At 42.3% G+C, this 13,500-nt stretch overlaps 1 protein-coding gene across 2 annotated transcripts in view; it reads right to left on the bottom strand.

Moving 5' to 3' along the window:
* The window catches only part of pde4d (phosphodiesterase 4D, cAMP-specific), a 130,662-nt gene that overhangs the window by 84,651 nt on the left and 32,511 nt on the right, over nt 1-13,500 (bottom strand). Inside the window, exon 1 of one of the 2 annotated variants that reach the window (XM_086206395.1) lies at nt 10,094-10,663. The exons of the other annotated variant lie outside the window; for it this stretch is intronic. Coding sequence (XP_086062521.1) covers nt 10,094-10,356 — 263 coding nt within the window. The 5' untranslated portion in view covers nt 10,357-10,663. Of the gene's footprint in view, nt 1-10,093; nt 10,664-13,500 lie in introns of those variants that run through there. 2 annotated transcript variants of the gene reach the window in all.

Here is a 13,500-nt window from a genome sequence, read left to right as displayed (position 1 = left end):
AGAGGTGTGTTCTGTATTTCCAGTTTCATACTTATATCTGGTACCAAATCGTTATCAGGGTCAAAAAAGCCCATAGTCCCGAGGTCACATAACCTGGAAGCTTTGAAAAAGAAAGCACAATTTTTGCAGTTCTATACAACAAAAATGTATTCTTACACGTCATATATTCAAATCTAGGGAGATGTTTCAAAGAATTTCATAAAGAGAAGCCTAGTAACTGATAAATAGACTGCATTTAAGCTTTTGCCTTTCCTCCTTTATTTAAAGAAGAACTAAACCCACAAACTGGTTTTTCCAACTACAAAAAAAAAGGTTTAAAAAGGTAGTTTGTAGTGTTGCTGACTCATTCAGGTGCAAATTGTGACATTTTCGTGCCAACCTCGTAAAAATCTTAATATCACATAGCCATCAGTGGCATAATATACTCTTGGTGCTGAACAGGCTGTGTGAATCTTGCGCCCTCTACCACACATTAAATTGGCCCAGCAGCGATGTGAACTTTGGCTGGGAGCCATCCACCGACACAGCTGGGTGCTTGGACTTAATGTGGTGCATCTTCCCACCAGTAAACTGAAGAGTTGTATCACCCAAATTACATGGGACTTTGTTGCCTCTCTGAGTGAAATGGTCCCACACACTGAGCTTTGTTCATCGCACTGCATTTTGTTACTTTGGCTGCTGGCTGTTGAAGTCATCACTATGTCATATGTATGCAAATTGACCCACAGCCCAACGTTCTTAAAGGTTAAGTGGTCAACTTTCCTGCCCCCAGGTATTCTCGTTGATTCTCAACATGTCAAACATATTGGCTATCTGAACTCACAGAAAACTGATATATCCCACAGCGGGGAACTAGATTATTGTGGCCAGAGCCAACAGCTTGAATGGACACACTAATGTCCTCTTCACAGGATTCTGGAGCAGAAAAGTCTTTCATCTCAGTATTTCTGTAGCACTCGCCATTTTTCTCTCACGAGATCACGTCACGCCGACTCGCACTTACACACTCTCTGCCCCGCTATGCTCCTTGACTACTTTTTAAGCAAAGGCTGGATCTTCACTATATTCACAGCTTAAATCCTAATAAAGGGAAGCTTTTTTTTTTTGCAAATAAATAGAGATTTATAAACAGGAGCACAGATTTTGTGTGTCTGCATGTGAGCTAGATCTACATACACAAACTAATGGCTCGTAAATACACAAAACAAGCATTATTAATTGATAAGGCTATACTTTCAATTACTCTTTAATGAGCTGAGCCCGCCAACTACTCTCTGATATGACCGATGGATTCAGCACGGCAATATATCATTAATGGATCTCACCTCGGGCTAATAAGTCTCTCCAAGGGAAAATGATAATGAAAGCTTTGGGCAACATCCAACCATCTTTCTGAGTCATGATTTTTTTTCTTCTTTCTGTCTGATTACCACAATCTTCAGAACAGATTTGTGAAAATGGATGGAAATGTAGCCAGTATCTCTCTACCTTTAGAATGACCATATCAGATATGCACAAAAGACTACATGGCCATCTCCAGTTCACTACAAAGACACTCATGGGTATTAAAAATGTCCCCTCACATCGGCACTTATCATCTTAACGCTCTCACTCCTCGAGGCTAATTCTGCGGAGGCTTTGGTGCAGCTGCATTTATCGGAGCAGCCTCCTAATCAGTAACGGAACTCTCCCAGAGCAATCAAGCCGGCGTTCTGCTGGTGAAATCAGCTGAAATATAACACAGCTGATGATAATGAAGGTGAAGGCAAGAGAGTTAAAAAAAAAAGAGCAGACTGAAGATGAGGAGGAAAGAAACAAGGAGTTAGGAAGGCTGAGCAGCCATTGTCCAGCAATTTGGACAAGGACAATTTGTTTCTGCACTAAATCTTCATAATCCATCAATATCAAGTTAACCTGGAAAAGCCTTTTCCATTATTTAGTCTGGATAACACTTTGCAGTTCTCTGATCAATTTAAATCCAAACTAATGAAATACAAATGAGTTTTTTCCCCATTCTCATTTGGATTATTCTACAAATGTATGTATTTTTCATGTTACAAATTGAAAGATTCTTCTTAAAAAGGCAAGTTAATATCAATATCTATTTGTAGTTCTCATTAATATTTATTAGCAGCTATTTCACCAGTACCAGCTGGACTGTAATTTTTCAACTTAACATTTAATAATGGGAATGAAAGGATTTTATTAATTATTAATCTATGCGTGGGTGGGTATGTTCCTGCAGTTCCCAGTTGCCCCGGACCCTGGCGCTAGCTGCATGCTGTCCTGCTTGTAGCCTTACCAGACGGATGACGATCTTTACAATTATCAATCCATTAACTGTACCTACATTCATACATATGTAACTGTTCATAACTTGAATTGTCATTTTGGAGATGAAAACAGGTCATTAACCGCATAAGGGGGTTCCAGTTACTCTGTGTGGTAGCGTCGCCCGTCTCCCCTGAAATCTGTGGATGCACCACCACACCATGAAGAAATCACGTGTCATCAATGACACCAACTAGCTTCCCACCCAGGACCTGATGTGTTCTACAGTCTGGGTTTGCAGAGTCTGATGTCGAGTAAACCAGTGAAAAATCATTATTCAAGTAAAACGCATGAATGGCTGACGTGTTGGAGTGGGCACTGGCAGAATCTTTCAGTAGATTTGTGAATCAAAAAGATATCAGCATATCAAAAGGCCTTTGATGGGGCCCTGCAGCTGTGGCCTCTTCAACCCGGATTAATTCCTGTCATCATTTAATTAAATCTGCTAGTGCAGTAACCACGGCTGAAACACCTTTATGTGTCAGGACCTGTTGGAAGCTAATGATTATCAATACGCGAACAGTATAACGATATATCTTATTTTGATACACAGAGAACCTGCTGATTGGAATGTTGAACGATGCTTCATCAATAGCAATGGCAACATTGTTTGACAGAACGTTCCGGAATTTCACTTGTATCCATATAGTTTGGTTACAAACAATACAAAAAACTGTCTTTTTTCTTCTCAAATCATACCCTAATCAATTCATATGCAATATTTGATGGTTTTCCAGCGATATCATCCAGGCTGAGGTAAGAGCCCCATGTATTAAGACTATTTCTCTGCAATATTTGGATCAGGTGGTATCATACATTTTAACAGGAAAACAAAAACAGACTGGCGAGTGGAACTGAAGGCGCCATTGGTGTCCTGGTTGGTTTTGGGGTTATAGAATTTCACATGGAATGGATTAGAGCCTGACAACTTCTGACACTGTACTGGGCTTGATGATCATGATGTGAGGAAAAAGAAGAGCAGGGGAAGAAGTGGGACTGAGCTGAAAGGCCCAAAATAGGAAATTCTTGGTAACATGAACATATTTATTTGACTAACTTGAGCGCAAAGTGTGGAATATGGGTATTTCTCCTTCTGTCTGAGATATACACAGTAAGTCTGCATTTATTTTTCACAAACTGATGTTACACAGACAATTCAGAGGAGGAACAAATGTTTTGTGTTGTTTTTTCTAGTATTAATGGTTGCTGGTGCTGCATGTTTGTCTTGGGAGAACTCTGAGCAGCAAAAGTTCTAACATTTGTAAAATCATAAGCAAATTAGCCTCCAGGCCACCGTAGGTTCTCTTTGACAGCTACAAATGCCAGGATGATACGAGGGGGTGCCCACTGCATCCTCTAGTTTTTTGTAGATCCAACACTGGTCCCTTGAGTTGGGTGATTTGTCATGCAAGGGGACGTTTTTGTTGGTGGAATTTGAAAAAAACAACAACAAAAAAACTTTCCAGAATATACAACATAAAATCTCCTTTGCTCTCTCTTTAACAGTCCTTCTCTCAGTCACACAGTTATATAATCTTAGTTTTCTTATTCATCTCAGCCAACACTGAATCCGGCACTAGTACAGAATGCAAAGTCAAAGCTGAGTCATATAACCAAGGCCTGACTTATCTCTAATAGAAAGAGAGTGAGACAGAATGGCAGCATGTGTGTCTATAGGGAATGTGTGTGTGTGTGTGTGTGTGTGTGTGTGTGTGTGTGTGTGCACGCACATGCACATAAATCTATGTATGTGTCAAATCTGCCTGTCCAGTGAGGAGCCTTCGTCATGTCACCGGTGGTGGTTGTAGAGCAGCAGCACTGCTCAAACACTCATATGTATGCAAATCACAAGCGCTCTATTCTCCCGGGTGGAGGGGAGTGTTTGGACGGATAAAACCTGGAGAATCCTGCACAGCACGACGTGGCAGCTGCAATCCAAAGCTACATGAAAGGAAGGTGCTTAATCAAACAACATTATGCAAATAAATAATATGAGCAAGTTTTAGATCGTAGATGGACTGCAAGCAACATACTGGACCAGATCCTGAAGCTATAGAGGGCTACATAAAATAATGAGCATGTATTGGCACAGATATTCAGAAATAATGATTCTAAGGACAGGTCTCACCTTGTATTTAAATTTCATCATAACAATTCTACAGAGAAGTGCTTATTGATTAGGCCACTGGGGTAAATTGATACATTTTTTATTGCCACTTATAATTATTCTATTACAATGACGATAATGCATGTTCTGATTAGAACTGCAATTACTTGGAAACAACTGTGAGACCTTGACAGTTAGTGTACCGTCAGATTTAAAGGGAGAAACGTTAAAGAGCAAAAAGGAGAGGAAGAAGGAAAGACGGACAAAAAAAGAGGACATAACGCAGTGAGAAGTCGACAGCCATGCTTGCTTAGATTAGCACCGCTGTATTTAGCTTGAGGTCCTCTACTCCTACACTTCCTCCACTCTGCCTTCTTTCCACAGACAGACACTAATATTATAAGCACAGTCCTCACAGGCCACTGGGCCCCTATAATTGGTGGCCAAAGTGCATTACAGAGTAAATAGTGAGCCATGAGGAAAATCTTAGATAGTTTCTCCTCTTTGTCTCCCCACGTACATATCAAGTGATGTAACTGCAGGGTGTGCAGCTATGCTTCGCAAATGTTGCTCAGGGAGTGCTCCTCTAGTCGGTCAGGTACCTTTTCAGGGGGAATTGGGGTGAATAGCGTGAACACACTGCATCCTCCTGGTGACAAAGGTATGACTGAAGAAGGAGGAATTCCACAGCGAGACAGAGGGATAGAAGCAATGACCAGGACAACTTGTTAGGGTGAAATGGCAATGGACAGTTGGGTAATATAGAAAAATAAAGAAAGAAGTGCGATGTGGTGTTTTTGAAGGCGTTGCTTGAAACAGTGCCATACACCACAGTGAGTTACAGCAGGTCCTTCAGCAGACCACATCCTAACCACTTCAATTTCTGCTCAAGGTCTACAATTTGTTCCTGCCAAATCAATATAGGTGTTAGCAGTGGTACAGTACTGTTTGCAAACAGCATAGGACTGATTGTCAGTTCACACAACCATGCATCAAGCTCTTCTGGTCATAGCCCAAGGTGGGATCACACTACCGCCCCAGCTCCCTTCCCCTCATAAAGGTGCCACAACTGATCAGAGGAGGGGCTAGTGAAGCAACCAGGACACATACCCTCATCTGGCATCTAACAATGGCTGAACATCTGTTTTTATACTATGTGGAAAGAAGGGACATAGAAATTGAAGAGTCTGTGAAACGGTAACACGGTGCTGCCAAGAGCTCCCAATATGGCGACCACAAGAGGCCACCAACAGGGAAAATTTGATGGCCACAGAGTAAATCTTTGTGACGACAGGCCATGGTTAATGTCAAATGCTGCCTTCCACCAACCCTTTCTGCATCCATCAATCATTTATCATTCATTCAGCTATCCATCATTCACCTGTCCGCATCCATCCTATCACCAAAACCAGCAGCACTGGCATCAGCAGGACCATTCAGAGCCACCTGTTCTCCCTTCATTGAAATCCCCCTCTCCTGTTACATAAAGAGACACTTGCACTGTTGCAATGCAGCATCAGATGCTGTTGTGCAACAGCATTAAAAATACCTCAGGGTCAGAGAGGAGGAAAGTTGAAAACAGGATATGAACAGAGTTATTCTGGTGGAGAGAAGACAAAAAAGAAAAACTGAGTCGTGAGTGTCAGTCAGTCTGTCACCTGGAGGCGAGAGTGCACCCTTCAGCCCTCGCTTCATACGTTCACCTGAAAGCAAGCGATGTGCAACTTTGTAGGGAATCTTTTTATGTCTTCTCACATGGGCAAAAGCATTTATTCAATAAAATCTATTTCGGGTAGCGTCAACACGCTGTCACTATGAAGCAGATGTGGCTCTAGAAAGCAATTAAACTGCTGTCACATGTCTGTGTCATAAACATGTTAGCACGTAGCAGAAGGCGTTGTACACTGGTAATGAATGTGCCAGTGTATTTGAAAGCTCATACTGTACATACAAATAAAAGGTCACAGAGATTTAAACAGAGGGAATGATTAGTCACCGCTGTGTCTCGAGCAGTCAGAGGAAGCAGGAAACTAATTTGCACCACTATCAACTGCTGTCCTGCTCAAAGTAATGGCTGCATCTGTGTTTATGCTTTAGCTAGATTTATAAACAACACAAAACTTAAATTGTCCTTTCATAGCAAGGCAAATGTAATCCTAAACCTTAAATCTGTTGTCAGTGCACCTAGTTATGGAGATACCCGCTCTAATTCCACACAGCCGCCGCTCTAATGCTCCTGCTGCTGTTGGAGGTAGTTGTGCGGCTTAGCTTGTAATAACACTGGCAACAATTGAATAAGAACTACCTCACTCTACTTAAAACCCTCTCAGCCAAATTAAACCCTGCTCAAATATTTACAGCTTAAAAATTCCATTACATCATCACATTTTGTCAACAAATGGAAGTGTTTAGAATTAAAAAAAAAAAAACCAACTTTCAACTCACGGATTGTTCTTAACCAAATGTTCCATTAAATCCCCCAAAGTACCTTCTTTTTGTCTTTGCTAATAATTACAGCCAATCAGAGGTCTTAAGGATCAAAGAAGACAATTAGCACTTGGCACGTGCTCTCCAGAGCATTTCTCAAGAGTGATTGTAAATCAATTTCTGTATGGTTTTCATAGTCTTGCCAGTGAGGACAGTGAAGCAGTACATCAGACAAACCAGTCCATGGAGAAGGATTGTCTTGTTAATGAAGTGTGGAGTAGAGCCACTGAGGGCTGTGGATGTCACCAGATTTACAGCGCAGTGGCCCTGTGATTCCCTGCAGCTGTAAAACAATGAGGAGATGATTGGAGTAAATTACGCCAGCGTCTCGTTCTCTCTCGCTCTCTCTCTCTCTCTCTCTCTCTCACAGATAAATTGTCTCTCCTGTTCCCTTGCTCGCACATGTACACACAACAATTGCTTTTTTCCTCCTAAACTCCCACACTCTCTTTATCTCTGTCTGACATTCTGTCTGCCACTTGTTTTTCAAATGTCAGGACACAGGACACCATGAGCAAGAAGTTACACAGTGATTAAGTGGTTTTATCTTTCCAACGTCCATTCCTACTGTCACCCAACAGTCTTGACGCAAGGACAGAGCTATTGTTGAATCATCTGAAATAAAAAGGATTCACAGGGGCACATGCATCCATTCTTTTAAGCTCATGTGCATTTTGCACAGAGGTGAAGGTTGAACACTCATTGTGAAGAATGTGCTAGCAGAAACCAGGAAAGTCAAATTTTGAAGCCAAGGAAATACAACACAATGGCTTTTTAAAGTTGATATACACAAATATAAACTCAACTTCTTAGTGAAATTGTGGTTTCGATTTTTATCAAGAAATCCTTGAAAAGAAACAATGAAATGAACCCACCGACATGTATCGTTGCCTATAGTTTTTTTTACCGAGCCACAAATGTTATCTTGGATGTGCTCAGCGACTTCAGCTTTTTTTTTTTTTTTGGTGCCACAGTCAAACTCCACAAGGGGGTTTGACAGGTTAGCAAGGAGGCTAAAACCAACTAGCATCGCTAGCATCAGCGGCCAGCGCCTCTTGAGGTGTCAGGGAATGAGCACAGCATCGTCCATGACATATTGCTCCAAATCCTCCTTTATAACATTTTTAGTTATTGTTTTCCATAATGGAGTTCAGTGGTAAGAGTTTACATTTCCACCGTTTGTTCTTACCAGCATTTACAAGCTTAAGGCAAAAGTACCATATAGTGCAATACATATTTTAATCTATTAGACCCACCTCTACCTAGAGAGACACAGAACATGTTTCAGGATGCACTTCCAGAACACCTTTTTTGTGGGTTTTTAATTTCTATATATTCACAGTAGCATTTTCTGGGCTGCTAAAAATGGTTAGCAGAATGAAGCCACTTGGAAGAGTTTTCTTTCTTCATTAACGATTCAATGTAAAATCAATGTAGCATTGTTCCGCAGGAAGCAGAACCCTTCAGACATACATGACAGGTACTCAGAATTCTCTGAGACATGAGTGATGCTTAAGAGCAACACATGGACAAGAGGAAGTAGGTGTGAAAGTCAAATTTAATACTCATGACACTGGCACAAGTAACTCTATTTAAACTGATTCACCTTATGAGACAATGATCAGAAGGTCCCTCCATTAAGAATTTGCTCAGCTTTTATTGAGCAGTGGGTCTGTGTTTTCTCGAAATCATGGTAAGACTCTGATATTTAATGAAGGCATTCTTATGCCACCGGTACCACCTGCAATTTTTAGCCCTTAAGATTTCATTGCTTGAAGATATTTAACAAGGAAGACTTCTTAAAAATCAGACTCCCTTGCCCACCACTGTTATGCTGATGAAAAAGTTCAGCCACATAACAGAACAGGGAAAATCCATTCCAAGAATGAAAGCGTTTCTGCCTCTTAATATGGAACCGTGAGAAATGGCTTTCTGGTTTAAGTGGCACACAAGGGAAGGATGGTGTCTCTGTGTGTAAAGTTACATAATGTGAATTTCCATCCATGTACGAACACGCACGGACGAGCGCGCACACGCGCGCGAACACAGAGTCACACTCTGATTTTGCACATAGATAATTAAGTCATAAAAATTTCAATAACACAGACACACAGGAAGCCATGTATGACTGAGCTATGGAAGCCAAAATAGGGTGAGGAGAGAAGAGATGTTAAATGGAAAAGAGCGAAGGAAAGATTAATGAAACAAATGATAATGTGGGGGCTTAAAAGACAATGGGGACTGTGGGACAGAAGAAAAAGATAAGAATGTGGGGAAATATGGATGCAACTGTTCAATCAAAAACACAGAGACAGAACCTGCAGGAGCACGTAATGAACATCTATGTATGTGCATTTTTCAGTTACATAATCATCCGAATCCAGATACCAGAAGCGGGGGATTGTAAGTGTAAATATTGAGAGTAGAGGTGGGGGAACACAAAATACAGAGAAAGCGGCAGGGAAGCACACAGATGAGAGTTTTTAAAAATTGGAGACAATGAGAATGGTGAGTATTGGTGGACAGTGTTGGTTAAAGGAGTGAGAAAAAATGCAAGTGCAAAGAATGCAGGAGGTACAGTGAGGAGGCATCAGGGGAATAGCTATGAGGCAACGGGAGGGGATGAGGCGTGGGCGACTGCCACAGAAACTGATAGACGGCCAGGAATAGACTAATTAATAGTCAAAAACTGCAGGCAGGTGTGGAGAGAAGACCACAGCAGGAATGAAGAAATGCAGTGATGAACAGCTTCCTACATAACAAGACAGACATCCTCCGATAAGCACCACTGTATAACACACAGAGGTAATAGCAGAGGTAGCGTGGGATGGGGGGGGGGCAGTATGAAAGGGGAGGGGAATTTAGATGAAGCTGGACTGAGAGAACCTCACTGGTGAGAAGACAGGGTTAAATTTTGACATGAATAGTGGGTGAGATTTGCACATGAACACTCCTGCTATTTCTCATTTCTGACAGGATTCCGGTTAAACCAAAAACAAATGTTAATTACAAAACGGCTTATCACGCCACCTCTACTGCACACGGCGTTCAACAAACACTGCTGACCTTGAAAGTTTGCCACGGTGTAGTTCAGACCACATGTTTTGTGGCTGCCATGTACACACCTTGACACAGTTCTAACAGAAAAGCCTCTAGTCTCAGTCTCACCATGTGTGTGCAACAGTGAAGCGCCTCTGTTTGTGGATGTTGTTGTTGAGCAGCATGCGGCGAAGCAGTCGTGGCGAGTTGCGGGGAGAAAGGCGGGGGGAGATGGATGAGGGGGAGCGTCGGTGTCCTCGTGGCCTCTCCGGATGCAGCAGGTTCTCCCGCAGGATCTTCACCAGGTCTTCATTCAGGCCGGAGTGTTTGGGCATGGGGGGCACTGCCAGGGTGTCCTGGTGGGTCACCCCCATGCCTGCCTGCTGGGCCATGCCTGCCCCGGCTTAACCACCTCCACCACCAGCGGCACCAGTCAAACGGACACAAGCAGCCAAGAAATATCAGAAATGATGAAACACACTGTGAAGAATGTGTGAGAGTCCAGTGAAGCCCCCTCCAAAATATCCTCTGGATAATCAACTGAAAAAATGTTGGCTGGTAATTCCTCGCACCAGCAGGTCCCAGCGTTCAAAAGCAGGGGAAATAAAAGAAAATAAAAATCCCCCTTTTTTTTCTCTCCCTTTCCGTCTGTTAAGGAGCCAGCAGATGAACAGAAGCACTGAATGCTGCTGCCTTTGTCTGCTCTGCAACACTGGATGTCTGCTGTGTAAGAGCAAAGGAGAAGATGAGGGGAGGATGGAAGACAGAGAGAGGGAGGGTGGGATGCAAAAAAAAAAAAGGGAATTCCGTCTTTCACCGCAGGCCTGCAGGCAAAAAACTCAACACGGTGCCCTGAAATAAAGCCCAGTAAGAGTTTAACCAAACTAAATCAGTCTATTTGAGCTCTGTCAGGTAAAAGCAAACAGTGAATGTGTGTTGGTTTACCAGTGAAGTGCGCAAGCCCTGTGTGACTAAATCCAGCAAGGCTTCTTTGAGTTCTCCTCCATCCAATCGAAGCAATTTATCCTGCCTCCCTCTCCCTACACAGAGAGTGACTGCTGACTGCAGCCAGTCTATAAGCTACTGATCTTTTGGAGCTGAGCAGAGCGTGAGTATGTGTGAGAGAGTGTTGACTCTGTGTGTGTGTGTGTGTGTGTGTGTGTGTGTGTGTGTGTGTGTGTGTGTGTGTGTATACAATAGAGACACGGAAAACAGGGAGATATGAAGAGGGATACAGTAAGCTGGAGTAGCACTGCAAAAACGTTGTATGCATGCATGCGTCTGAGTCCAACCACGAGCATGTCCTAATGCAGCAGACAGCACTAAAAGCAACATTAGTTATTGAGTAACCTACAATCAAGACTGCTTGAGAGGATATTCGGAAGAAGAGCGTAGGATGCGATGTGTATACCTGAATTTGCAAGAACCTGAATCTACATTTTCCTCACATTCGAGGAAGAAGTGGCGAGCTTTAAAAATGAAAATGTCATCTGGAAAAGTCCTCAGTTTTTCAAGTGAGGGTTTAAATATGTTAACATTCTGCTAAATCATATATATCTAACCAGCAGCCCGCCTCTAACCAGCTTTTACTCAACTACAACCGCCCTAGAAAAACATACCTCTAGGTGTAAACAATGGTTCTACCCATGGTGCCCCGCAGCGCACTCATCTACACACACGTCACCCTAATCTTCAGAACAGAGACATTTTAATCAGGCCTGGCAGCAATGCAACAAAGATGTCTGACTTCTGACATATTCCCGTGCAAATACAAATATATACAACCCGTTGAATTAAAAGCTCAACTCTCATCAAGACCAATATACAGTAAGCTTAAATAAGGGACGCACAGACTCAGTACATTCAACCACTGTCCCAAAAAGCTGGCATGGGTTCAGTAATTGTATTTATAGAGGAATTCTTAAGATGAAGTTACATTGGTGGACTCCTTCCTGTCCCGCATAAGTTTAGCAATTGTAGTCATAAAATCAAACTTGGAAGTACCACGTCTGCTGCTTTCAGTTGCTCCTCATGAAGTCTGAAATGTGTCACGTGACCCCCTGGTACATACAAGGTGTTCAGGTGGCCATAGCAACTGGTGAATGTATCATTCAGACAATACTTGTGTCAGCTGGCGATGTAAAGGAGCAGAACCAATGAGATCACACCACTGTTGATCAAACAATAACTCAGAGTTACATTATCAGCCTGTGTGGCTGCTTAACTCTTTCCCTGGCTGGTGCTGCACCATAGGCCCCCTGGAGAACCACAACATTGTGGATCTGTGCAGTAATATTTCCCAAGATGCACAATAGCGCTCTACTGTATGACACTGAAAGCACGGATTGATGCAAGATTTCACCAATGGTAGGGAAGCGCTGTCTCACAAATGAAGGGAAATCTCATTAATAGAGGGGAATGTATTAAAACCTCCTGGCCTGCCACGTTCTTCCTCTCCAGTGATTCAGGCATCAGGATCCACCATCTGCATCACACAATTACTCTGGATTCTTTTTCTTCTTGCAGAAGTCTTTATACATTTCCTCCATCTCATAACAGTTCAATTAAGATATGGTAAAAGTGATTAGGAGAGGACCGATGCAGCTAACAACAGAGCCTGGAGTGTTACACCTCCCCCTGCCTCTCCCTCTGCCTCCTAGTTATCAATGGGCATCATGTACAAAAAAGCACTTTAAAGGTTTGACTCATCCATCCACACTGATGGCAGGGCTTTCCAAGGGTCCAATGTCTTGCTAATGGGCACGTCAACAGTTAGCCAATCAACCTGTTGAGCCATACCAATGCACCGATGTTGCCAAGTATCTGCCCCGCTCTCTCCTTACCTGAGCTGAAGCCAGTCACTGGATTCAGTAACCAGGATGATTTTAAATACTCTGCTCCACTACAATCATGCTAAATCACACTGATTCAAAACAAAACAAAAGTAACCAACATTACCATCGTCTGATCCAGTCTAGCACTGGATAGCTGTTGGACAGGGTGCTCCATCTTCTGGCTAACAGTAAGCACGGTAATTAGCATCTTCTCACCATGTACACAGTGTTTCCTAGCTCTCGTCCCGAATCATGGTACCCCAATTCATAGCTTTGCAAGGCCCTTATAGCCAATGAGACACATCAAGCTTCCACATCAAAAAAAAAACCTTTCCAATCACAGAAAGGGCAGATTTCCAAACAATAGCAGACAGTAAATATCACAAATAAATTGACATTTACAATTTACAAGAGAAAGAATACATTACCATGCATTTCTTCCAAAAAAAAAAAAATCTGTTAATAAACATTTCAATATGTAGTACCAACAATGTACATATTATTATTGCTTGTGTCTATGTCTGGTCTCGGACTCTCAGGTGGCTTTTGTGTCAGAAAGACAAAGCAAGGGTCAAGAACCTGGCATTCACATCTGCAGCAACATAATGATATAGAAATCATGTCGTACCAGTACACGAGCATCTCCACTCAGGAAAAAAAAAAAACCCACTCTACTCCATAGAAACACTAAAACATTTAGCC

Source organism: Aulostomus chinensis, chromosome 6 (genome assembly GCF_037954235.1).
Source record: "Aulostomus chinensis isolate RoL2024-O1b breed Wild chromosome 6, RoL_Achi_v1.0, whole genome shotgun sequence".
Classification (NCBI taxonomy): domain Eukaryota; kingdom Metazoa; phylum Chordata; class Actinopteri; order Syngnathiformes; family Aulostomidae; genus Aulostomus; species Aulostomus chinensis.
Note: the sequence above shows the minus strand (reverse complement) of the source record. Positions and strands in the feature narration are given on the sequence as shown.